Below are 27,845 nucleotides of genomic sequence, written 5' to 3' on the forward strand. Positions count from 1 at the left end.
AAGCTAAGTGATCTTCTCAAATGAAGGGTAGTAAACATCTTGGGAGAATAGATATTGGCTCCTTTAAACCTTAGGGGCCAGTAGCAGCTATGTCAGTTTTGGTACTTTGCAGGTGAAGTACTAGCAGCGCTTAATACATAATTTGAAAGTACAATTGACTATTTTTTAAAAAATAAAAAAAGACCAGTTGAGCATCTCAGTCAGCCGTGCAGCTTTTCACATAATATTTCTTGCTTGTAGTACTTCAATTATCTAATTTCCGTACATATAATACAAAAAAAAAATCCCTAAGGCACATCAATTAAACTCCTGGTGTGCTAATAAAACAGTAATAAGCTTTTAATTTCTTTAAGTGCTCAAGTTGAAGTCTCATTAAAACTCATTTTGCAACAGCAATAAATCATGGCAGGTTATTAGGTAGAATATTAAATAGCCTCACAGAAATGGGCTGCGGGGAGCTTTTCCTTTCAATATCTTAAAACTGAAAACTGGTTCTTTTTAGCCATTTATATTTACTAAACCAAACGATATCGGGACTTAGCACCATGGATTTCAATGGGAATTGTTCCTAAGGAATATGCATAGACAAACTTTCAGGCTCCTAACAAGGTAACAGCTTGCTTGCCCTTAGATTGCAATGATACAAGAGAGTGTCTTACTCTTTCTAACCTTGGTTCTGAAGGGGGAGGAAACCTAGAAAGCAACATGAACGTTGTCTTTTAAATTTTTCTCCTAATCTCTGAGCTTCCATGCCCTGATGAATCTGACTTTTTATTGCTATTAAATACTTTGATCATTAGCATGGGTTGAGCAGACCCATTGAAATGAATGGGCCTATGTTAGCCATGTTGATTAAATGGGTCTACCTTTATAGGGACTAATAGTGGCTCAACCCAAATTTTCTAAAAATGAAATATTGGATATCCTCATTTTTATAATATCTAACATCCTACAATATAATGTACAGTCCAGAACCTTGATGCACTTGTTTTTTATTTGTTAATTGTTTAAGGCATAGGAATGGGGGATTGCATTTTAATGAGAACCTAATTTAGGGGAAGGGCTATAGCCTATAGTGGTCGGCTATCTGTTTTATATGCAAAAAGCCCAGGCTCAATCCCCAAGATCTCCAGCTACGGTTGGGAGTGACAGCTGCATGAAACCTTAGAGTATTAATGCTAATCAGTGAGGCTGCACTGTTTTAGATAGATCATTGGCCTGACTGGCTATAAGGCATCTTCCTATGTTCCTAATTCACTTTTTGCCAAAAATATATATACTTGAAACAAATCATAGGTATCCTTTGCACTCCTTCAAATTTTGAGATGTTCAAAAAATGCTTATAATAGGAGAAAAGCGCAGTAAAATGCTGCTGAATTTTCACGAGGATTGTGGGGGAAAAGACTGCAAAGTAATACAAAAATTTGACAAACTGAACTGGAAAAATGAGAAATTGAGGAAAACTGCAATAGTGGAATTTGTTCATTCTTACTAAGGCAGGATATTGCCAATAACAATTCTTGAATTGTGTATTGCACTTCTTTGTGCTTAGGCTATGTTGAGTAGCAGCATAATATCAGAAACTATTCCAGCTTCCATTTGACAACAAGCCTTTGGACAAGTTTCCTCTTGTGGTGTGTATTATAGCGGGAATGATTTTTCTCCACTATTAAGTTTCTTGAATAGAGAGCTTTTACTTTGCTGGTGAAGTCACAAAGGGGACGCATGTGGGGATTATGAATAAGGCTTTATGAGCAGCGTTGAATGTGCTTGTTGAATGAACTAGAATAAAAGACTTGGACGTGCTTGTGATGAACTGGATTGTGCTTAGATTTCTCCTGGACAGAATATGTTTAAGTTTGAATAATGGATGTTGATTAGATATAAATATTTTTAATTTGTAAGCAGCTAAAATATTTGACTTTAATGCATTATCCTAAAGCAGGTGGCTTACACTTTGATTTGGTTTATTTGCTTTTTAAGAAGTGAAGCAGCTGCAATGCTAAATGTTTCCTCCTTCTACCGTATTTTTCGCCCTATAGGGTGCACCTAGTTTTTTTTGGGGGGGGGGGGGAAATAAAGGAAAAAAAAATATTACCCCAGCCCCCAGAACAGTCTGCTATCCGCAAGCCTGGGGAGCCCGGCGGGAACTCCCGCGGGCTCCCCAGGCTTGCGGATATCTGCCCGAAGCCTGGAGAGCGAGAGGGGTCGGTGCGCACCGACCCCTCTCGCTCTCCAGGCTTCAGCGAAAGCCTGCATTCGCCCCATAGGACGCACACACATTTCCCCTTCATTTTTGGAGGGGAAAAAGTGTGTCCTATAGGGCAAAAAATACGGTACTTTGCTTATTGTGGGTGTGCTGTATGTTCATCACAACTCTTGACACTTTTGTATGTGTGAACCACAATGCAGTGGAGCAACTAGCAAATGGTTTATGTCTGAAAAAATGCATTTCATTTGACAATTTTCATGCTAAACAAACTTCTGATGAAGCTCTATATAATTTATTCAGTGCTAGCTTTATCAGGCAATGTCACTGAAAGTTACAGAAAGGTTTTGTTGTTCTATGAACAGGGGAAGGGAAAAATAAATAGGGTAAACTTTTAACCTTAAATGCTAAATCAACAGAACTTGCAGTACTATTACGGTACAGCTTGGAATAGATTGAAAATAGAAAGAGCAGTGAGTCGTCATTAGAGAGGAACTGCTGCTGCCCAGTGCAGAATGAAGAAAGCTTAAATCCCAAATCTGAGGGTTTGATTTTGTCCAGGAAGTGTAAGCCTCAGGTTTGATCTATGTCTTTGCCTTTCTATTGCTAGAACATAAAGACAATAGAACCAATTATATACAGAACATATTTTTTAAAGGTCTTCTTTCGGAGCTGGTGCTACTGGTGCAACTTAGCTCATTTAAGACACGGAAGTTACTAGTCTTACAGGGCACCCGTATTTTCTTCCTTTTCTCAGCCATTTAAAATTTCTAAGCCATTTAGAAAAGAAATAAAAACAATTTGAAAAATCAATAAAAATAATTGGCAAAAAAGAAATAAATAAATAAAAACAGGAATCCAGTTATACAGCATGCAGTTTCATGGATCAAGGAAGGCATGTGCAGAAAGATATGTCTTTACAGTGTCAAAAGCAAGTAATTGGAAATGCTTCATTTATGACAGATGGAAGAGCATTCCAAAGGCAATGGTGGAAAATCCTTATTTTCTGAATTCTCCCTCCCTCCCTCCCTTGTTCATGATATTTTGTAGGGTGCAGGGATATGAATAATTTTTGCCCATATTATCTAACTGATCTTACCGATCAATGCAGGAGCAAGTGGTCCTTCAGGGCATGTGTATTACTTAATTCAGCGTGTGGTAAGCCAGCTTTGTTCATTCTGCTAAGTAGAACTCAAGACTTCTGTCCAAATCCTACCCAAACATACCACTGGCTAGCTCCTACATCTCACTCATGTGAGCAATGTTTATTTTGTAAAGTGGGAACATAACACTAAAAACACTGCTTCTAAGGCAGCATCCTGTATATCAAAGGCCCTTCTAACGAAGCATCCTGATTCCAACAGAAGCCAGAACACAGAGCATGAAGGTAATGGACCTTCTTCCTGTTTGCAGTTATTTTCATCCCTCATCCTCCGTGCTTCCTTGTTGTCAACAATCCACCCTCTTCTGCAATGGTGGCAAACCTTTTTCATTACCTTCTGGGCAACCTTCCAAGTTGCCAGTGGGGGGCGAGGCCAGAGACAAAAGTGGGAGAAGTAACAAAGGTACATCTTAACTTTGATAGGCTAGTTTCTGCACACACCTCTCTCTAGCCTCTATCCAGACAACTAAGAGGGGTTATCAGAGTTCAAGGGCACATTCTAGCTAGGAAAAAACAGTCAAGAAGGGCTGGCGAGAGGTGTGGCCTGGAGAGGATAAGTTACTGAGAAGGGGGTGTGGCCTTGGGAGAGGCTGAGAAGGGGTGTGGCCTGAGGGTCAGATACAGAGACCCAGAGGGCTGCATTTGGGCTCTGGCCTGAGGTTGGTATTGGAAGGACCACTTACAATTTACATCCGATCACACGTTTAACTTAGTTTGATACTAACCTAGGGACCTTCACTCCATCTTGTGTCAACAAGTTCTATAAGTTAATTAAGTGTTGCGTGAAGGAGTACTTTCCCAAATCTTTTCATTTATTTTTTGTGTCTTATGAGCGTGAAAGGCCTGGTTCACACACCGTGTTGAAATGTAACATTAAATAAACTGTGGTTTAGCATGTGTGAACACACTGCGCCTTCCCCACTCTTGGAGCAAATAAGCTGCCTGGGGAAGGGAAAACACCAGAGGCTGACTTATTGTGATGGGCAAACTCAGACTCATGGTTTGTTCATCTCCAAACAAGCCATGAGCGGTAAACCAAGGTTCGTGCTTGTTATGAGAGGAGGAGATGTTGGCAGCATTTGTCCAAATGAAGAGATGCCTCTGTCCTCTTTGGACATTAACATTTTGTGTTATCTGGACCCTGATGCCTAATACCCCACTTCCAAGGTAGTGGGGGGGGGGACTCAAGTGGTCGTTGCAGGATTGTTTAACTTATTATTTGAGACTGCTTTTCCTGTGGTCTGTTTTCCAAAACCTTTGTGAAAGGACCTTTCTAGGATCATGCTTTTAAGTTGTTCAACTTTTCTGCTTTGAGCTCTTGAGATTTGAAATTTGAAGAAACAACACCGAGTGTTGCTACTAATGTGCCACATCAATGTTACAGAATGGTTTGTTTGTTTGTTTCAAGGATGCTTGTCCCAAGCCAAGTAGTGCTGTTAATAGATCCAGTTTTGACTCGTTTGTTTCCTGTAGCCTAAACTTCGCTTGCTCCTGTAGTTTACAAGTATGAAGGATTCATGTGGCAAAGCAGATTATTCCTGTGGGTCTTTGGTTGATGTGTGAGCAGTACTGGATCCAGATTCATGATAAGCTTACTAATGCAAAGAGCTTAGTGGGATTTTGAAAAAGGATTAGACATTTATATGAATAATACAAATAGGAGCAGCTAGGTCCTATTTGTATTTGTAACACACAGTAATGAAAGAGTGCAAAAGTGACAATCTTACTGTGGAAATCTTCCTTAAATGTCTTGTTTAATGCTCAGCTCATTGTCTAAAACATTTGGGGTGATACCCAGCTAAGCAGCTCTGTGTGAGTTCTAATCTGTGTCAGGATTTCCCCCAACTCTCTTGAGCAAATTTATAGGCTGCCTAGAAGCACACGGCGGGAGGAGGAGGAGGTGCAGAAGTTCCATTGGAGAAAGATCCTTGCACTAGAAGAACTGTTTAGTTGGATACTGCCCCTTAGTTTTTCTTTTGCTTATTTGGATGTAAATTGCAAAGAAACTCACCAAAGAATGAGGCTTCTCCTACCCTTACATGATTTGGTGCGTTTTATGGACAGAAACGACAGATTAGGATTCTATGAAGGTTATACTTTTAAAACACCATCATATCCCTTTAAACATTCATAGGAATCCTGGGAACAATGGTTTGTTAAAGGTGCCAAGAGCTGTTAGGAGACACCTATTGCCTTCACAGGGCTCGAATTCCCAGAGTTCCCTGGGAAGAGGAATTGACTACATCCATTTGTTGTAGTTCTGTGCAGGGGAGGGGAGAGCTGTGGCTGTTTAAAATGGCATGATTCTGCTTTATAAATGTATAGTGCAGGTAGGACCAAGTTCTCTGAAAATGATAATGGGAGGAAAGGGAAAGAAGTCCTTTCCATGTAAACAGTAAACATATTTTGGGGGAATGTTTTTTGCACAGATCTAAAGCATTCCCTATTTTCAGAGAGCTTATGAAATGTAATTCAGGCTGTGAAGAAAATAGCAGTTACCAGAGAGAACAATAAGATTGCAAAGTCATATTGATCTCCCAAAGATGCCACATGATTTTTTTATCTTAGAAGAAGCAGTCCTAACCTTGGATAGATCATGTTGTGTACTGTGTAAATGCTTTGATAAAAAAGAGGGCCTCTTGCAGATACCATCTCTTCAGGAGGTCGATTCTGCAAGGTTTAGGAATTAGTTCTTTAGTGTAGTGGCACCTACCCTTTGGAACTTTCTTCTGTTACATTTCAGACAGGAACTATCTTTTACTACACTTACTTTACTTCCGGGTTTGCAGTGTTTGGGTTCTAAGTTGTTTGAGTACCAAGGCATTTGAGAACCAAGGTACCGCTGTATGCACTTACTGTAACAACTTCATGGTGTGTGTCAGCACCATTTCCCCCCACAAAAAAGCATTGATAATAATAATATGTTAATTAGGGGTTGCCATATTTTTTTTTAAAGGTAGGCATTGTGTTTAACCTGTCTAGGTCAAAATAAATATATTTATGCAAGTAACAGAAGTTCAGTGACAAATAGAAATTATCTTTCTTAAAGTACTTTAAGGCTAAATTTAGCCTAAAGTACTTTAGGCTAAATTTATTGCTTTATTATTGCTACATGCAAATACAGCCTCATTAACTACATCGTCCAGTTGTTTAACATTTCTGAACACTACTAGTTGTGGGGGTTTTTAAGGCAAAAAAATCAGATAAACTGCTGCTGCTTCTTCAGGTCTGATGGTTTTGTCATATTGTTGCTCTGACATCAAAAGAGAAAGTGCCTCTGAAAAATAATGGATGGTTGATTTTGATGATAGTTTGATCCTGTCCAGAAAACGGAAGTTTCTGTCTCAAGTTTAAGCTATTAGATTTGCCCTCGGGGCGGGGGGGCGGGGGGCTCTACGCAGCAAACAGTCTGATAAAGTGTTTTAAATTGCATTTTAAGCTGCCTGGGAAAGAAATCCACATTTTGTTGTAAATTATAACCATTATCAAATATAATTATTTGGGTTTCAGACCCATTAATTTACTTGCAGCAAGTATGTTTTTGTGGGGGGGGGGGGATAACTGGAGCAAGTGTGCTGAACCTGTGGACCACATCCAGGCTCACCAAGCCATTACAAGTAGTCTGCCAGCCCCCATCATGTTCCCTATCACAGCTGTGGGCTGAGAGGATTGGTCTCTGTAGCACAGAGAGCACAAATATAATTCCCACTGCAGTGTTGTTTGCTGGAAAGGTGCGTGCTTAGAGAGAGAGTGGCGCCTGCAGGGGTGTTGTAGTGTGTGTGTTTGGTTGTGTGTGCATTTGTGTTCAAGAGACTGTGACTGCAGGGTGGCCCATTTTAGCAATGCCCATTTTTGGTTCTTCTGCTACATGGAATACTGTGTCTCAGCTATTCTTCCTTGAGGTATTCGTAAGTAACTTTAACATGCGTTTTCCCCCACATATGTGCACTACTGGCAGTGTTGCATTTGATTGTTTCTCACAGGATGGAAGCAGCATCTGATACATAAAAATCAAACCCAGATGCTTATACAGCCTTCCATTAAACGACCACCACAGATCAGAGACGGACCTAGGTAATGTGGCACCCTGAGCAATGACAAAATTTGGCATCCCCTAACTTTGAGTAGGTACCTGTATAAATATAGGTATTATTATTATTATTACTATTATTACTACTATGTGCCCCTTTGTCTTAGCGCCCTGTGGGAGGGAACCACCCACACCACCCTAATCTGGCGCTGCACATATTCTCATAGCACAAAATTATTTTCAGAAATGAATGCAGGCAATAATTTAACTGGGGTGGTTTATGCTGGAGAAAGAAATTGGAACCACCAACAATGACAAGCTAAGTTCTGAAATGCCATGATTCTGAAACTAAACTTCAATTGCTCAGGTAACCTGTCTCTCATGTGCTTCTTGACTGATTGCCTCTAACAGAGATAGCATCTATTGCCTTGCTCTGAGTACTGTAACTTGTTTTTTTCAACAACAAAAAAGCAAAAGCAAATACCAGATTGTTTCCTGTCATCTAAGGATAGTGTTTGCTGATTTTACCAGAGAGAAGTAAGAAAGCAAATTGAATTCTGCAACAATTATAGATCTCTCAGCAGATGGCAATTTTACTGCTTTTTTTTTTAAAGCCGCACATGTTCAAGAAGGGTTAGCCCAAAGTCAATAAAGTAATAAAGTGAACTGTTTATGATGCACATAAAATTAACTTCAGCAGAGAATTTTCAGCATAACTGCTTTTGTGAGTCTTTTGAAGGAGGGGTTTTTTTTTAAAGGGTTAACATTGTTATAAAGTCAACTCCTTGGTCAAAGTTGGTCTCTGTCCTAGGTTCACCCTTTTAGGCTGAAGTTTTCTGTGCTACATAATACATAATATTGAACTATGTTGTAACTTCTGTTTTTGTTTGCCTGCAGCGACTGTGTCAAAGTAGGTACTGGAGACTTTTAAACAAATCCATAGTGCACTCAGCTAAACCTTAAAACAATCTTTTTTTAAAAAAACGCAAAGTACAAATTATTGCAAGCGTTCATTTCACAGGCAAGTTTGTTTGTTGGTAACTTGACAGGGCTTGTGCCTAAAAATAAACAGATCACAGGCTATATTATGCAATGAGCAGTAAGCATATGTAGTATAAATTACTGAAGCTAGCAGAAACTAAACAGAGCAATTTGGAGATGTGGTAAAAAGCAAAGTAGGGAAGAGGTTAGCACAAACACGCACTCACACAGCAAGACTGCTATGGATTTCACAAGCTTGAAAAGGCTGAGGTTAATGTCTAAGAAGTAATTATGCAGTACATCTCTTGTTAAGTTTGTTAAAAAGTGAGTATATAGAATGCTTACCTGAAGGTAGTGAATCTCAAATATTACTTACATAGGAAACACAGCCAATTTCAATTATACAGTACTGGACATAACCAGGTCAAAATTACACACTTTTAATTAACTCCTCTTGGTTTGAAGGGGAAAATGTTTAGTATCTGCTTATATTCTCTATAAAATCAATCAGATCTAAAAGCACTGAAGTTAGTTTGGCTGGATCATGCACATTGCTTATAACTTTCAAAAATATACTTCAACACCTAATGGACTAAACTAAAGCTTCTGAATGGTTTGTCTTCAGTTATCTGCCTTAGCAGATAAGCAGATGAATGACCAGCACTGAAACTTTCTCCTAAGTACTCAGCCTGACCGGACCTTGGAGCTGATGTATGCATTAGCTGATGGGATGAAAAGACCCACATTGCATCATTCTTCAGCATCTCATCTCTTCCATAAGTACTGAGACAGAAGTGAAGGCTGCTGAAAATGTATTATTACAGTACTTCATTTGAATGGAAGCCTGGCTGGACTTGGTATGGAACTGAGGAATGGGTATAGCAGGGAAAGATAATACTGACTATAGAAATTCAGAATGCTGTCAATATTTTTTAGGGTTGCCATATTTTGAAGATCAAAAAAGAGGACACTGTGATGGCCATTCAAAGCAAATAAATGCTAATTGCCTCAAATTTTACTCCTGAAAAAGAGGACGTGTCCTGGAAAAAAATGGCAACCTAGACTCAAGAAAGTAGTTCCAAACTACAAACTTATAGTATAGCCCCCCCTTTATTCTGAATATTATTTATTTACTGATGGAAGCCAATGCAGACTTTCAGAGAGACTGACATGTTAGAGGGACTGACAGCAATAGCAACAAAGTACCTTAAAGACTTTAAGTACCTTAAAGACTGCTGCCAGTCAGTGCAGGAAATACTGAGGTAGATGGACCAAATAACTTGGTATAAAGCAAGTTTCTCAGTTCATTAGTTGATTATGGCACAACCTTTCTGTGGCCTAGAGAACATCAATACACTAGAAATTCAGAGAGCCAACATGTGGTCTTCTAAGGCAGCTGCAGTAATGCAGTATAATTGTTGCACAGCACCCCAGACTCTATGAGTAGTGCAAAATTCTTGGGGTTTGGGGTGCATAACTCGGGTTCACTTTCCTTGGTATGAGGGGCAGTGGAGGCTGTGGTGTCTTTATGATATATGGTTGATTTACAGATATATATATACAACCTGAGCCTATAATGGAGAGGTTCACGGCATTAACACCCCAGAAGGTCTTGCTTCTCCAATAGCCAAAGCCTTGGATTCAAGCAGAAATCAGGCATGGCTCTCACTCTCTGGCTTCTGTCTGCACTCTCTCTCTCTCTCTCTCTCTCACACACACACACACTCACACACACACACACATTCTGGCTTTTGTCTTTCTTACTACCAGCCAGGTGAGGGTGGGGACCCACGCATCTTCCCTCTGGCCCAGAGCAACTTATTAAAGATACATACTAAAGACCCAAACTGAGGGCCATTACCAAGAAGCTGGCCTTGTTATTCCAACACTTTAATCCTCCATTAGATTTTAAAGTTAAAGTTAAAGCTATGGTTTTCCCAGTAGTGATGTATGGAAGTGAGAGCTGGACCATAAAGAAGGCTGATCGCCAAAGAATTGATGCTTTTGAATTATGGTGCTGGAGGAGACTCTTGAGAGTCCCATGGACTGCAAGAAGATCAAACCTATCCATTCTGAAGGAAATCAGCCCTGAGTGCTCACTGGAAGGACAGATCGTGAAGCTGAGACTCCAATACTTTGGCCACCTCGTGAGAAGAGAAGACTCCCTGGAAAAGACCCTGATGTTGGGAAAGATGGAGGGCACAAGGAGAAGGGGACGACAGAGGACAAGATGGTTGGACAGTGTTCTCGAAGCTACAAACATGAGCCTGACCAAACTGCGGGAGGCGGTGGAAGACAGGAGTGCCTGGCGTGCTCTGGTCCATGGGGTCACGAAGAGTCGGACACGACTAAATGACTAAACAACAAGATTTTAACCCTTGCTGGGTACATGAATTAGAAGGGACTCAGGCATACACACCAACTCACAACAGTATGTGAGGGAAAAAAAGAGGTAATGTCTGTTTTTATATATCAGTTATGTCCAATGTATTTCAGCATATAGTCTTCCTGAAGGACTAAAAATTGACAAGACACACTGCTCCAATTGCACGAAGGTGAGTCACATCTGCACACAAACCCCAGGTCTTTCACCTAACCTCTGCAGCAGCTCACTGGGTATAGCTAGGTTGTAGATGCACACAATACATTTCTGACTTTGTTTAGCAAAAGCACATTGTGCCAGGTAATTGAATGCATTAAAATAAAGAGCACAGGACATAATATTAATAGAAGCAATTTTGACTAATAATGTATAACTAGTATATCACAGAAGGGAGCCAAATGAGACAAAGGGGTAATTAATGTCATGTAGAGGTCCCTACTTCATTTACCTCTGTTTTTCAGCTCTGGCTAGAGTAATGACTAAAATTAATCAAGCTTCTAGTATTTTAGGCTTGTATCTTAAGAACTTCATAGCAACTGTGGTGGAAATGTTTTCTGCCTATCAGTTTTGCAGACTCAGCTTGGAAACTGAAAGCTCAGATGTATTTCTGCTTCATGCATCACTAAGATTTTGCAATCTCATTGCTCAGCTAGCAGTTCTGTTAATCATACACCAATCTGTATGAAATACTACTAGCAGGACAAAAAAAAAGGATTTTTAAAATATAAAACACTAAACACTTTTGGCAGGTACATATGATGTTTTTTGATTGTCAGGTAGAGGTGATCTTATATGCATAGATAATATAATCTGATGGAATTCTGCAATCAGTTGATGTACTCATTTTGTGGTGAATGCAAGTTAATACTATCATCATGTTTGTAGATTTAAGGATCTCACAGAGTGCTATCGTATACAGATGCACTCAGAAATAAATCCCAGTGTGTTAAATGCAAGGCTGGGGAAGCTTTTTCAGATCAAGTACCGCCTTTTTCTGCGGACAACCTTCTGGAGTCCACATTCCAGTGTGACACGGGGGCAGATGGTAAAGTGGGTGGATAAATAAATACCTTTCAACAGTTTGCTACATTTCCACCACCAGTTTTTCCACCGCTAGCCCAGATACAAGCTTGCCCCATCTCCACTGACTGAGATGCCACCTGGACTTGACTTTCAGGGGAGCTGGGGCTATATATCTGTTCCTGGGCTGACACAGCTCCCCAGGCAGCATTGGCCCTGAAGGGAATGATGCCAGTGTGTCCTTTCCCCCTTGGGGATGAACCACTTCAGAGGGAGGATGCATGGGTCACCTCCCTAATATATCATGAAGGAGGCTTTATGCTGGTGTGAGGTACGCTATCTCGCCTATTTGTGTCTGCTTGAGTGGACTTTTTTAGCTTTTGCTTAACCTGGTGTATATATTGCTGTGTTATTTGGAGGCAGGGAAGCAATACATATGACGGGTGAGATCAGCTGGGGAGAGAACAAAGCAGGGAGGCAATTACAGTGGTTCCTGGGTACTGGGAGATATGGTGTGGGAAAGGGGGCAAGCCATGTAGCAGGTTCATGGCACAGACAATAAGCGGCTATGCCATGGGCCAGCCCCCTTTCCAGCCTGAGGAAGTTTGGTTCTTCTAGCATAGGCATCCCCAAACTCGGCCCTCCATCTGTTTTGGGACTACAACTCCCATCATCCCTAGCTAACAGGACCCAGTGGTCAGGAATGATGGGAATTGCAGTCCCAAAACAGCTGGAGGGCCGAGTCTGGGGATGCCTGTTCTAGCAGCCAGCCTTTAGGTCTGCAGCTACTGAATGCCAGGTCAGCTTTGATTAAGACTTCCCTTATCCGTGATTTTATCATACATGAGGAGACTGATCTGGTTTGTATCATTGAGGCCTAAGTGAGCAAGCATGGTGGAGTTCATCTCACCCTGCTGTGCCCACCTGGTTACTCAAGGCAGCCTAGGCACAGACTTGAGGACTGGGGAAGGGGAGTATCTCAACCTGGTTTTAGGCATTATAACACATTTTGCTGGTTTACTGCCCACCTCACTGCCCAGCCTGACAGATATGGTCTCAGAGCGAGTGTTGAGGACTCCCTGACTGCTTGGGGGGTGGGGTCAGGCATGAACAGCTATGCTGAGGCCATTATTTTTGGGGTGACTCAGGACTTAATGGTCACCATGATAACCTTGGGGGTGTCCCAATATGTCATTGGCTTCATGCATGTGGCAAGCTACACTCTGGAACTGGTTTTTCTCACTGTGACATCTAGTGAAGCTTTTCCGGGTACTATGAGACCTTTTACGGTCTGGCCCAAAGGAAGTAATAGAATTGACTCACTGTGACTTGTCTGCAAAGCATTTTCATTTCAGGATAAACTCACTTCTACTCTAGACAACAGTAGAGAGCCTGGGGCTTTGCAGATGTTGTAACACTCCACCTTCAGCTAGTCTGAAGAATGGATAAGGCTAATGAGAGTCTAACAACATCTGGAGAACCATAGGTTAACAATCCTTGTTCTAAGGATCCTAAACTGAGATTTAACGTCCCAAAGCAAGCTCTGGTCTCTTTTGCTAAATGTTATTTTTCTTACAGAGATAAGCATCCAGATCCTTATTTACTTTTAGGCAAATACATTTCCTCTGCCTCAAACTACTTAGCAGCAGGAGCCCAGGCACTAAGCAGCAGCAAAATGTTTGCTCCAGCCAGAGAGGCATGAATTAAATGCTATGATGAGGAAAAAGCATAAATATTTGATTTCCATATTGCTTGGCTACCATGTAGCCTTCAATTTTCCCTTCCTTCCCTTTTTGTTTAAACTTAGGACCAAATATTGGAAAGAAAACAACAACACCCAGTTAATATTATTAACATTTTATAGTTGACAGCGTATCTCTTTTAAGGGATATGTCCCTATTTATGAATTATTTGTTCTTAATAAACTTGCACAATATGCCAAACTTTCACATTAGGCTGGACTTTTTAATCTTATCTTCCTTTCCTTTTACTCTTGCATTTATTGCCCATGGATTACCTGGAATACCTTAGACTGTGTACCGTACCTTACGTCAGATGTCGGCACTTTTGTGTGGTCTATCATGTGGGCAGCAAATGTTGGACCACAGTGTTTAAAAATATGTTTACAGCTAACACTAACTTCAGTAGGAACAGCTGTGTTTCTTCATAGTCAGAATATAAGGGTGCTTTCAGAGGAGTGTTCGTTGTGGGATGGGTGGTCCTCATGCATGCATTTTTTCCCACAGTATCTAAATGATATTTATGACATAAAAATACTAGTCTATGTTTCCTCCTATTTAATCCAAATTTAATTTAATTTAACTCTGTAAATTAAAGCTTGTTGCCAGTGACTCATTTGCAATATCTGAATGACCTGTTAACCATATTGCATCCTCTGCTGGAAGTACCTTAAGGCAGCTTTAACAGTGAAAAAGCAAATCAGAAAATTAGCTTTTAGCCAGTTTAGTGAATAAACTTTTATTGTCTGATCTGTGTTGTAATTCCTTTCAGACATTATATCTAATATCTATATCTAATTCTCAATTTTGTTGTAACTAAGGTTTGCTTAAGTTATTGCTAGAAGTCTCTCTCTCAGTCTCTCTCTCTCTCTCTCTCTCTCTGCAATACTATCTTAATTACACTCACAGTATGAACCTCTCAAGGTCTTCTGTAACCCCAAACTGAGCAGCAAGGAACATTTGTCAGGCCACAGCTGACCTGTATATGGTGCGCCTGACACCTATCTCCAAGCACATTTGCAGTGCCATACAGAACATTTGCACAGCACTCATGTCTTAGTCTGGAAGAGTGAATGTGGCCAACCGCCTCCTCCCTTTCCATCTAGCTTCCCCTTGCAACTTGGCTTCTTGGCTTTGAGACCTAGACTGACTTTATTTTGAACCTTGATTTGAAGCCTTTTGCGATGCTCACTTTTGTTCCAGGCCCAAGGGGCTGAACCCGCAGAATGCAATAATAGCTCAGTTGCATTAGCTTAAAGGTTCACTCTCTTTCCAGCAGTGCTTATACAGGGTGAGTCCTTTAAAAGAGGCCCCGTGGATACAGAGTACACATGTTGCATGGGGCCTCTTTTAAAAGACTCACCCTATACAAGACCCACAAACATAGAATAAAGGCAATAACCCTCCCTTGCTGTTTGCCCCCAGCGACTGACTTTCTGCTGTTGAAGATGGCATACTTCAAAGGAAAAGAGTTGTGCTTCTTTCCTTCCTTTGGGGTCAAACTCCAAGGACTTCCAGTCATCACTGATAGGCTCTGGCTGAAAACCCTGCTGGAATTGGCAGCATTGGGGAGTACGGGTGATCCCAGTGGCATTTAAAGTCAGTGCTGATCAGCACCAAGTTCAAACTGCCCTTTTGGCAGGGTTTGGCTCCACTTGAGCTTCTGAGCAGAACCAATCCCAGTGGTACATGGATTTGATGTCAAATTTAAAAGGAACCAAAGGCAAGGCACATTTGCAAAGAAACAATTGGAAATGACCACTAACAGTCCCCTGCTTTAATTAACTCACAGAGGCAATTATCCACTGGGAGTGTAATATCAGCTAAGTCCCATGAGCCCATCTGCTGGGGTAGGAGTGATATGAAGCTGTCAGATTCTAGTTAAGAGTCCAGAAGACCCCACCCTGATACCCAGTGTGAAGGAAAGTTTTTCTCCCTCTTTCAAATACTAGAAGTCCATGCATTAAAACTGAAAGTTGAAGGCTTTTGCACAAAGGGAAGTACCACCTCACACAATAGTTAAAAAAAAATCACTATATAGGCAACTTGATGGCCACTGTGAGGATACTGGGCTAAGATGGGTCCTTCTTAATGTTCTAACTGCATTACAGTCACTTCCTCAAAGGCTGGGTCACTGTAAATTCTTTGCAGGGCATTTCAAAACAAACAAACTGTGAGCAGCCTGTTTCCATCCAAGCTCATCATTGTAAGAACCTTTTAAAACTAGGAATTTGGTGCCTGAATTAGAATTTGGTTTGCTTGTTTTCCTTCCCACCCACCCCACATCCCTTTTGTGTCATGTCTTTTCAGATTGTGAGTCTGTGGGCAGGGGCTGTGCTATTTTTATTCCTTTGTAATCTGTTATTTTCTGACTGAATAGTGGGGTGAAAATAGTTTGCATAAACAAACTAGAATGAGTAGAATCTGCTTGGTTTCTAGGGGGCAAACAATTATTTTTCCTCTCCCCACCACCTTTCAAAATGTGGTCATAACATAGCATATGCTAAAATAAATGAGATTTGTTCATAAAAAAGCGTGTTAAGCTGGCAAATATTATTTTAAAAAAGAATTAACACAATGTAATACTTACATTTCATTTTGGGTGTTACTACTGTATTGTGTGCAGAAATATGAGATTTACTATATTTAAGTGGGCAACAAATGGTGATGAGGTTGCACAACAAATAAATCTGCTTGTATTATCTACCTACTTAGAAATCGTTTTATATTCCAGCTTTTAGAGAATCTGAATCAGGAGTCATAAATGAAAACAAGCTAATTTGATACCTTTCCATGGCTCAGGACTACTGGTACTTGGTACACATCCTGCTGGAAAATATTAATTACTAGAATAATTAGTGTAAAAATATGGCAAATACTTATTGCTTTTTGTTTTTACATTCAGGAAAAAATTGAGAAAAAGTGAGATGGTGAATGATTTGTTCTAATGCAGTGAAAATTAGATGCCAAGCAGTCAAATATGTCAAGAAATCTTTACAAAATAATGGAAGTGCTCTTTGAATCAGAACGATGTGTAGCTCCTGCAGCAATCCATGTTCATTTTTTTTTAAAAGCTAGGGTGTACATTGCCTTTCACGATCACTGACTTTCATATGTCAAGACTGTTTAAAATATTAAAAGGAATGGACAAAAAGGCAAATCTGTAATTTAGTTTTTATTTACTCCATTTGAAGCAGAAAATATGAAATAATAAAATATGTAAAGGGGCTTCTGCTGTTTGAAAACCATTCTGTCTTGAGTATGGTGATGTTTTTCTCAAAGAATTTGGGCAAAAATGGTTTAGCAGTTTGATAAGAAAGACATATTTTGTTCAGAAAGCCAATAGGATTGAGAAATGAAAAAAAAAATTAACAGCACTCTAAGTCTCTCCTAGTTTTTCAGAGAAAATTGCTAATTTATTGGTTCACCTCACCTGAGACTGCAATGGTTTTAGTAAAACCCTCATTTGCTTTTATTGTCACATGGTTTAAAGCTCTAGCTACAGTTCTTGGTTTTATTCTTATTGTACACAGATCAACTTGAAATGAATTATTTGTTGGAATTAATTGTTTGTGCATGGAAGAGAAAGAAGAGAAATAGATTATAGTGCTCAAAAAAGTATTAGATGCTAAGAGTCACACACAATAAATCACATGTACAGAGGGCTTTTTACTTCCTGCTTTCTACCACAGCTTCCTGCATCCTCCAGAGAGCCTGCTCTGAAAGGTCAATAATCTTCCATAGAAAAATAAGCAACTCCAATATCCCTCACGAACATAGAAGCCAATTCCCAGTTCCCTTGGCCCCCCTACAATAAAATATTTGAGGGGGCTGCCCCCCACCAAAGTTGATGGGCATTGCCGTTCAAATGGTGTACCTACCCCCCCCCCAGTATTTTAAGTTGGCCACCCCTGCTTGCAAAGCACTTTGTCCACACTTAATCAGCTAGGACTCTCTACTCCAAATGTATTTGTTCCACTGCCTATGAGCCTGTATCCCCCCTCATTCTCCTTTGTGCCCCATACCGAATAAATATTGGTAGGGGAGGGAAGGGGGGAAGCCAAGGTCTTTTCAACCTGAAATGCATTTTATATTGCTAATGTAGAAAGAAGGTTGAGACACACTTACCCTTGCCTGTTGATTGTTCCCTACAAACCCACAACCTCCATGCACTTTAGTTTTCATTGTATTTTAATTATGTTGTTTTCCCCACATGTTTTTAGCAGTCCTTGTTTTTATCTGTAAGCTGCCTTGAGTCCACCCCGCATGCAGGCTCTGTAACTGGAAAGGAGCTAGAGGAGAAGTGATGAATTTAGGAGGAATGTCCCCCACTCTGTGTCTCTGCAGCCTTGTTATTTCTGCAAATAAGAAGTTGCGGCTATGCATTTGCTCATATAATTTGCTTTTTACTCTCTCTTCTCTAAATGCTCAGAATTGCTTTATATACTTTTCTTAGTCCTATTGCAATACCTTATGCCAGTAGTGGGCAACCTTCTTAGGGTTGAGGGTCACATTCTCCCAGAAGCATGTGTGTGTAAAATAAATACATGAATACAAAAGTGAATGAAAGGAGGGGAGAGAAAGAGAAAGGGAATGGGCTTTCTTGCCCACATTTGGCATTGGCTCCATCTGGCAGGTGTGTCCAATACCAAAACTAGGCAGGGAAGCCTCTTCTTCTCTCTGTCCTCCCTCCATTCATTCTCTTCTCTATTCATATATTCTCTCTCTCACACACTTACTATGGCACTTACTATAACAACTTCATAGTGAGTACCGGCACCTCACCCCCCGCCCCAAATACAAAAATTGTGACATACACAATTAATTGAACACTATTTGCATGCACTTGGGTTTGAAGTCAATAATGCTAGTCTGTTATCTCTTTCAGCAAATTCAGACATAGACTTCCTCTGAACATGGATGGAGGAAAGATGGCTATAGGGAACTCAAAGTTTCAGAGGCAGTCTACCTGAGTGAGCTGAAGTTGTGGAGGCTGGCAACAGGAAAGGCTTTGGGTCTCAAGCCCTACTTTGACTAATCACTTTTAAAAGTGTGCCAACCAGTGGCCAACACCTCATGATAACAATCATGGAGAACTTGGAACTGATTTGTCTTGCTCTGTAAACAGTGCAACCCTATGTCAACTCAGAAGTAAGTCCCATTAGATTTGGGACAAGCAATAGCTAACTGGTTGATTTTTTTTCTTCTTTATGTAATATAGAACCTTTTATTCTTGGTATTCCTCGTGCCTCTGATGGTTTCAATCACAGGTTTATGTTTCTGTATATCTTGCAAGTCATGTGCACCACACCTCTTGTTCTCTTATTACTTCTGATGATATTCTCTGTTTACCTATCTGTATCACACTGCAAATATCCAGATAACCAGATTTAATATTTATTATTGTGAACATTCCATGCCCACCTTGGTATGGTTTGGTTTAATTTTTATGTGTTTGTTTCATGAAGTTCTATTTTGTTATTTGGGTTATATGGCTAGTTTAAAAAAAATGCTTTTTGAAAAGGAATAAAAAGACGAAGCAAGTTCCAGTAAGTTAATTGGGACTTACTCCCAGGTATGTGGGAATAGCCTTAATTTCCTCCATAGAGTTCAGAAGAGATTAAAAAGCGACTTTGCCTTCACTTTCTGTTCCCATTTGAGAATAGCCATATGGGTGGTAGGATTGTAACAGATGTGGAAATCAAGTGTCTCTCAGTTGGAAACATGAATATAGACAAACTATTGTAATTGGAACTCTGTTCTTTGCCTTCCATTTGTCCACAGTGACAGTGATTTAAAAAGCAGGGAGTTAATAAGATACCCATTGTCTCACTGTCATGGAAGATAGGGTCTTCTCACTTGCCTTAAAAAACTTGAAACACAAGAGATGTATGTTGAAATTGGGGAGACTAACTTCTCTCTTCTTCACCCTCCATCTCATTATCATTATTCACACACATATACATGTATTTTGACATAAGTGGGTAGTATTCAATGCTAGACCTACTCAAGAGTAAACCCATTGAAGTTAATAGACATGACTAACTTAGATTTATTACTTTCAATGGGTAGGACTTAGTATAATACAACCCAGAGTGTTTAGGATTACTACCCATCCTAGCCACAAAGGATTTCCCATGCATTTCAGTCTCCAGAATGCTCACTTCTCTCCTCACCATGGGAAAAATAGTTTCTTAAGAGTCCTTTTTCCCCTTACAACCCACCTTAGCAAAGAAGAAAAGATGTGCTGCTAGGTCGCCCTCCACAAAGAAAACTTATACAGGGTGCTGCAAGCTAGCGGAGGGAAAATGCAGACTAGAAAGACCAAACGGATAAATTTAGAATGCATAGTTCTGATTGGCTTAGCATGCCTCCGCTTATTTTTTGTGGCTTGGGGTTTGGTTGGCCAGAGAGAGAGAGAAAAGCATGAGGACCTTGAAGAACGGAAAACAAAGGCTTTCCTGTTGGTTAAATTATTTGTTTTTAACAATTTTTGTTGCTGTGCAGGGGGACGGACAGCTTCCTCTATGGGCCTTGGCCTCTTTATATTTCAGCCAACATATCCTTTAGTCAATCATATTAGAGCAGCATAGAATTCTCCCCCTCATCAGACTAGTTTCCTAATCCAACAAGTGACCAATATTTTCTGCCCAATAAGTCAATCAGAAGTGTAATTTTACAAAAGTCTCTCTCAGTACAGTATTTTTAAAGAACTCAGTTTCTCCCAGACCAGACTTGTGTAACTAAATAGCAGATGTGTTACACATTTAACATGACACCCCTATGCACATGCATATCTTAACCAAATCCTATTTTTAAAAGTGATTTCTCCCCAGTAACTCTGCTTACAAAACGAACAACAGCCCTTTTATTGCTTTTAATGGGTGTGGTATATTTTTATGGTATTCTGTAAATGATCCTTCTTGAACCTACATTTCTAAATAATTGGCATTAATACGGCAAGACAAAAATAGCAAAAACCAGGATATTGATATATCAGTAAACACCTGACTTTGTATTGTGCTTTTGGCTTGTTTGTACATGGTGATATATTGCCTACATTGTCCTTGTGGGACTGTTTAAGTTATGTAATATCTCTTTAAAAAACTGACAAAGTTTTCTGGCAATATAAGACCTTAACAGATTTATTTTGGCACAAGTGGGGGCTGCAACAAAATGTTGTAGTGTGGAGTGCTCTTATTCAGGTTTCTAGCCCTGGCCTCAACAGTCAACCAGCATTCGTTACCTACTAAACACAACCAGTCTATACTGGGCATTTCCCCGCACCTACCAATTTTTTGGTACTTCTGCAAATATTGGGATTCCCCCCATGCCTACCGCTTCTTCTTTATTGTGCATTACTTGTACCATTTGTGCTACATAAGCCTGATTCAGTTCTGTTTCGGTTTTCCTAGCACTCAAACACAGGTATGTTTTCTCTCATTTTGTGTTAATTTTTGTTTTTAAGCCTGAATTTGCATTTGTATGAATTTCATACACCCTTTTTACATAAAATACATTTTCAATGCTTCTCAATGCATTTTTCAGGAGAAAAAAAATATGTATTTTTTGCACACTGAAGCACTGCAAAATCTGGAAGTGTGACTGGCCGGGAGTTGCGCTGTGATCTGCAAGAACATTAAACTGGCAACAGCAGATTGCATCTGTTTCCTGTGAAAAACAGACCAAATTCCTCCTGTGTCACAAGTTTATCAGAAAAGGAGAAAGTGATTGTGATTGTGTGTGTGTCGACAAAAGGGAGTAGTCCACAAAAGCTTATACAGTAAATCTATTATAAGGTGTTTGTGTATAAACCCTGCTGTTCCCCCTCTGGATTTTACTTTTAAAGTAAAGAGACCTATCTCCATTTGTGCTATGTGGCTCAGTAAGTAATCGATGCCCAGCACAAACATATTTTCCTCTTTTTCTTCTTGGACCTGTGTTCCCATATGTAAGCAATTGAACTCTGGGAAAAAGGCTTGCCCCTTTGTCCTGTACCTTGGCAGAACCTTTGTTTCCCTGTCGCCCTGCCAGGAAAGTATGTCGCTGACTTTGGGGAGGCGACTGACGTCACAGACACACACCTTGCCTTGTGTGTGTTACGGTTCCAGCCTCTGGGGCCGCTCTTTCTATACTTTACGTTTTATATACAGTATAGCAGTGTATGTGTTTTCATATATATCTCTATACGAACTCTGTCGCAAAGCTCACGGGGACCTTGCCTTCTCACTTTCCCCGCCCCCTTCACCCCTCCCCGCGCGCCAAATTGCGCCTGCTGAGGGAGGAAAGCAGCTTCATTCGCTGCCGCCGCCTTCCACCAACCGCCTTCCATGGGTGGTCGTTAACTGTTGACTTATGGCTCGGCACGCGCGCAAGCGCGCCAAGAGGCACGTTCTCTCCCGAACGTCGCTGCAAGGCTGGAGTCAGTTTCCTCATCCACTGGCACGCTGTACTTTTCTCCTTCTCTCCCGCCTCACCCTCCCAGCCATCCGCTGCGGCCCACGGAGAGGGCGGAGCTTCCCCGCCTCCTAGCCAGTGAGAACCTCAGGATTAGGGGGACGGAGAAGGTGGTGGCAAGGGAGCACGCCCCTTTGCCAGCCACGCCCCTTGGTGGGGCGCGCGCGGGGTGGGGGTGGGGAGTTACTCCTTTAAAATAACCTGAAGGCGCCTTGAGCGAATTTACCACCCTCAGGGGCCGGTTTGTGAGGGAGAATTTTATACGGGGGAATTATATAGATCTATTTGTATATATTATATATATGTTTTCAAAGCGCTGAGTTTCTTTTCCTGTCGAGAAGTTTGATACCCCCCTCACCCGCTCATTCCTGTTTCGAGAGAGATGACCGCGTTGCCTCGGCGGAGCTAAGGAGGGAGCGAGAGGCGGCGGCGGCGGTTGGGCTCCTGAGAGGCAGAGCGAGCTAGGGAGCGAGAGAGAGGGGGGCAGAGCGAGGGAGCGAGCAGCCGCGTGAGGCCGCCTCAGCCTCCCTTCCTTCCTTCCTTCCGCGTAGCTCCCGCCGGCGGGCTGCGATGTCTCCCGTCAGCGAGGAGGTGGGAGCGGGGGACGCCGTCCCGACTGCCCCCGTGGCCCCGTTCGAGGGGAGCGAGGCGCTGGGCGACGAGCCGAAGCAGGAGAACGGCGGCGAGTGGTGCTCGCACCAGACGCTGCTCTCCTCGCTGGAGGCAGCCGCCGGGGAGCCGCCCCCGGTGACGGCGTTCGCGGCGGCCGGGAGCCCCCCGGAGAAGAAGCTGCAGAAGCCGCCCACGCCGCCGCCGAAGGGAGGCGAGGCGCCGTTCGAGCCCCCCGAGGGCGGCTGGGGGTGGGTGGTCATGCTGGCCTCCATGTGGTGCAACGGCGCCGTGTTCGGCATCCAAAACTCGTGCGGGGTCCTCTTCAAAGCCATGCTCAAGGAGTTCGGCGACCCCAACGACCCGCAACTGACGTTCAAGACAGGTGAGTGAGTGCGGGGGGGGGCGGAGGGGAAGGCGGGAGGTGCGGGAATGGAGACCCCCCCCACAACCGCCTCTGAATCGGGGCTCCTGCTTTTGCGTTTAGAGAGATAGGGAGGTGATAGGAAGCGAGAGAGACTGGGCTGGAGCACTTCTGGGCGAAGGTGGCTTGTGTTCAGATTTAAAACCACCTATTCGTTTTTTGTGCACAGGACAAAACCTCCGAATTGGTGGGCGGGCTGGGTGAAGGAGGAGCAGGCGCTAACGTTTTGCAGTTGCCGCTGTGTATGTGCAGAATCTGCCCCCTCTATTTGGGGGAAAGTTACTGCCCTGCTTCCCATTGTTCTGGGACTATGTGTGACGTCCTTAAAACAAAAATATCATAAGAAGGGCCCTGCTGAATCAAACCAGTGGCCCACCTAGTCCAGCATCCTGTTCTCACAGTGGCCATTCAGATGCCTGCGGGAAACCTGCAAGCAACTGGTGTTCAGAAGCATTGCAACCTCTGATCATGGAAGCAGAGCATTGCCATCACGGTTAGTAGCCATTAAGAGCCATATTCTCCATGAATATGTCCTCTTTTAAAGCCATCCAAGTGGGTGGCCATCACTGCCTCCTGTGGGAGCAGAGTTCCATACTTTTAACTATTCACTGTATGAAGTACTTTCTTTTATTTGTCCTGAATTTTCCAGCAGCAGCTTCATTGATGCCCATGAGTTCTAGTGTTATGAGAGGGAGAAAAACTTTCACTCTCTCCATGCCATGTATACTTTTACAAACTTCTATTACTTGTTTTTTCTCTAAACTAAAAAGTTCCAAAGATTGCAACCTTTCCTCATATGGGTGTTGCTTTATTCCCTTTTAAGGGTCATGTTGATCACACTTTTCTGAACCTTTTCCAATTCTACAATATCCTTTTTGAGGTGAGGCAACCAGAACTGTACACAGTATTCCAAATGCAGTTGCACAATAGATTTGTACAATGGTGTTATAATATTAGGAGTTTTATTTTCAATTCCTTTCCTAATAATCTCTAGCATGGAATCTGCCTTTTTCACAGCTACTGCACAGTAGTTCTTCATTTTCATCAAGCTACTACAAACCTGAGGTCTTATTCCTGGTCAGTCACTGCCAGTTCAGACCCCATCCACATATGTGAAATTAATATTTTTTTGTGCCAGCATTCATATCTTTACACTTTTTATGTTGAATTCTATTTCATATTTCACCACCCATTCACTTAATTTGTAGAAGCCTTTTGGAGCTCTTCACAATCTTTTTCTTTTAATGATCCTGAACAATGCAGTCCTGATAGGATTTCTGCTTTTGGATGTGTATTTTACTTCTGTATCTCCTTCACCCTCTCTTTCTGTCTAGCTTGTGCAAGAGTTTGTAGATTCTGTTTTCTGAAAGAAAGAAAATTAAACAGAATTGGGTTTAAAGGTTTGGCTAAGGATTTGTAACCAGCAGGACAACAATACTCATAGAATCATAGAAATATAAAGTTGGAAGGGATCCTGCGGGTCATCTAGTCCAATCCCCTGCAAAGCATACATGACAGATGGCCATCCAACCTCTGCCTAAAATCCCCCATATAATGAGAGTCCAAGAGTCCACTTTCCAAGAGGTCTTACTGTCAGAAAGGTGTTCCTGATGTTTTGCTGGAATCTTCTTTCTTGTAACTTGAATCCATTGATTCAGATCCTACCCTCCGGAGCAGGAGAAAACAAGCTTGCTCCATGTTCCATCCCTTTAGATGTTTGAAGATGGCTATCATGTTTCTTTTCAGTCTCCTCTTATTCAGGCTTTTCCATTGGGTGTCTAAAATAATTATTTTCTCACCTTTGCAGTAACTCTGCAGGTTTCTGCTAATCTGTTTCACAGATGTGTGAGCTGAGACTGAAAAGGAAATTTTACAAGACTAGCCACTGAGTTTGTAGCAGAAATTGGTTTCTGTGGTCCACCTTAAAATATAAATGAATTTTTCTGATTTATTGTGATAATGCTACTTATGTGCAAAACACTTTTAACAGATTTTGTGTCATTTAACGTAAATAAATGTGAATCAGAAATGTCTATGTAAACTGCTAACTTATCCAAAACTTGCAACTATTTGAACAGCTGTTTTGAACTAGTGTCAATCTTCAAGAAATCTTGGCAATATAAAATCCGTCTGAACACATGCAGTCTTTCAAATTTGCCCCCTATTGTAATCAACAGTGTGTTTCTTTTGGATAATAACTGAAAAAGAATAGTCAGCTAGAACAAATCTTGTTTAAATTAATAGTGGCCTTGGGAGGTGCTTCTCTGTTGTATCAAAACAAATTTTAGCAACTGTAGACTGTTTCCTGCTGAGCACCAAGACTTTCAGGAAGCTCCTGGTATGTAGAAGGGAAATTATTCTAGTAGACAAAGTTTCTGTTCATCTGGCTTAAAATTGAATTAACTATGTAACAACTACATCTGGAACCCAATCTGAAGCAGAGGTTTACTTTAGTAAATATGTATAGGATTTCAACCCACACTCCTTATCTCAACTCTGCCTTAAACTGAATAAAAGTTTGAAATACCTTCTGTTTAAAGTTTAGCTCTTATGAATTGCATCCAGTAGTGGCTTTTCCTTAGCATAAAGCACTTCTGTTTAAACAAAATAGGACACCCAATTTTAAAAAAATCTTCTCTTTCCTACTGCAGCCCTCTGAAGCACATCCCATGAAGTTCCAGAAAGTACCCAGACATTTGCTGCAACTTTTTGGAGGAACATAATAAGTAGCTAGAAGGGTGAATAAAAAGCACATATAACCCAGCTTGTGCAAGCAAAAATGCTTTCCACTACACTCTCCCATTTTGGATATAACCCTATATATTTTTCCTACAGCTTTGATAAATGCTTTGATAGTTGGATAAGCTGCCAGGGGAGAATAGAAGGAACACATTTTGTTCCAATCCCTGGTAATTAATTTGTCTATTCTAATGATCTCTGAGAGAAACAACTACTTCCAACTGGAAAGAAAATAGGTACATGTATCTCTTAATCCAATTAGCATGTCTTCCTGTTATAATTAATTATCATGACTGCAAGCATCTGGTTGAAACTGAGCATGAACTTCACAAAAGGTGAAGGCAACCTAATCCCCATTATTTTTGCTCACTGAAGAGGATAAGTGAATTAATAAGCAGTAATCTTTGGATAATTGCTCTGACTTGGGCTGGAGGTGTGCTTCATTCTTATGAAAGTTCTAAAAGTTTACAGAATTGTCAAAAATTGCCAAGTACTCAGAAAAGTCTAATTATTAGAGTGCTATGTGCCTCCTATGCTTGTTTTGAAAAAATAATAATATGGCTATTGAGCCACTCTGGGTTCCAGAGCACTGCATGCGTGCACATGGGAATGGCCAGTGGTGACACTTGCACCACTCAAAGGTTGGACTCCTGTAGACTAGTACTCAGTGATGCATGAAAGGCTGCTGCATGTAGGGAGACTTGGCCGGTTTCTGTGCATGCACAGGCCTTTCTGGATCTTGGATCATATTTTAGAACCTCCATTTTAAAGCTTTCTAGTGGGGGATGTAAGAAAAAACATATTGCTATCTGATGTGTAGCTTGAAAATAATAAAATCGTTGCTTATAGAAGATAAAATTTACATCATTGGTACAGCACTATGTTAAATTGCTAGGCAAGACACTAGATGTTTGCATTAAACCAAACATTTTATTACTGGACTTGCGGTGCTCCTGTCATTATGATAGCAGCACATATTTCAGCTGAGCTATTGTCAGGATATACTGATCCTGCCATAGCACTGATGGAGTGACTATAGACTTTGTGAAACAAGAACAGAAGAGATTGGTCTCTTGGTAGAAGATCTAGACCTGCTAGTGGCTTGTCAATATACCTTCCTCATGTAGTGTCACTCAGAGAACTGGTAGCTTCTGCCATTGCAAAGCAAGTGTGGGATGGACTTTTGCCAGGACATCTAAAGTATTCACTTGAGGCTTCTAGTGTACACATCTCCTTCATTCTGTTCTGAAGTCCTGAGGCTTCTTTCTGGAAACAAAATACTGACTGCTTGACCTGAAAGGTCTTTACATTCCCTTGATTTATCTTCTCTGCTTTACCTTGCCTTTTCTCTGTAAAGAGCAGAGTATAAAAAACTTGCTACCAGAACATATGGTATAGTTGAATATCTGCAGCTGTTGGGAATCAGTGGGCTTTTGAAGAGCCCATAGGTATTGCATTGTTTCTAGAGTGTGCAAAGTCAATGTATATACAGAGGAGTAACTGTTAGTTTGTTGCTGCAAAACAGTAGGCTTATGATACATTTAAAGATAGTGAGTTGTAGATCTAGCTAAGGCATACACAGAATTAGACCCACTGAAATTTATTAAGACTATTAACTTAAATTAGTTTAAAACAATTTTAAACATCATTGATTTTAATTATGTTTTTAAATTTACTTCACCTACCCAGGGACCTTATGATCAAGAATGAGAAAGAAATCAAAGTAATAATGTCCACTGACTTCAGTAGGTCTCTTTTGAGTATGTCTAAGACTTAGTTGATGTCAACTGTAAATGTTAATTGTAGAGCAGGAATGGCTGACATTTTTCAGCCTGGAGGTCACATTGACTATGAGCCCCTCTGGAATGTAAAAGGTGGTGTTTTGAGTGGGTAGAGGGATTGTATCACCCACTTTCCTAACTTAGTACAGCAGTGTGAAAATTAGGAGAGAAAGCTCAGGACTGGCAAACCACATTTCTGGCTTGCAGGGCTGGATATGGACCACAGATTAGCCTTCCATGTGGTAGAATAAGCTTTTGTGAAATTTATACATCTGATGAAGTTGAATCTAGTCCGCAAAAGCTCCATAATT

General features: G+C 41.1%; 1 protein-coding gene and 1 long non-coding RNA gene across 3 annotated transcripts in view; one reads left to right on the top strand and one right to left on the bottom strand.

Annotated features, from left to right (window-relative positions):
* Positions 1 to 21,800, bottom strand: part of LOC310760355 — a 31,740-nt gene extending 9,940 nt beyond the window's left edge. Inside the window, exons 1-3 of one of the 2 annotated variants that reach the window (XR_014546918.1) lie at positions 21,523 to 21,793; positions 13,109 to 13,219; positions 6,452 to 6,648 (exon numbers count right to left, since the gene is read on the bottom strand). This is a non-coding gene — a long non-coding RNA (uncharacterized lncRNA). Of the gene's footprint in view, positions 1 to 6,451; positions 6,649 to 13,108; positions 13,220 to 21,522 lie in introns of those variants that run through there. The other variant, XR_014546917.1, reaches the window with a different exon arrangement.
* Positions 21,801 to 21,912: 112 nt separating this feature from the next.
* SLC16A10 (solute carrier family 16 member 10) overlaps positions 21,913 to 27,845 on the top strand; it is a 41,951-nt gene continuing 36,018 nt past the window's right edge. The window contains exons 1-2 of the mRNA XM_083608613.1: positions 21,913 to 22,416; positions 22,451 to 22,975. Of these exons, the coding sequence (XP_083464739.1) occupies positions 22,552 to 22,975 (424 nt within the window). The 5' untranslated portion in view covers positions 21,913 to 22,416; positions 22,451 to 22,551. The remainder of the gene's footprint in view (positions 22,417 to 22,450; positions 22,976 to 27,845) is intronic.

This window comes from Podarcis filfolensis (genome assembly GCF_964270895.1).
Source record: "Podarcis filfolensis genome assembly, chromosome: 3".
NCBI classification, from domain to species: Eukaryota; Metazoa; Chordata; class Lepidosauria; order Squamata; family Lacertidae; genus Podarcis; species Podarcis filfolensis.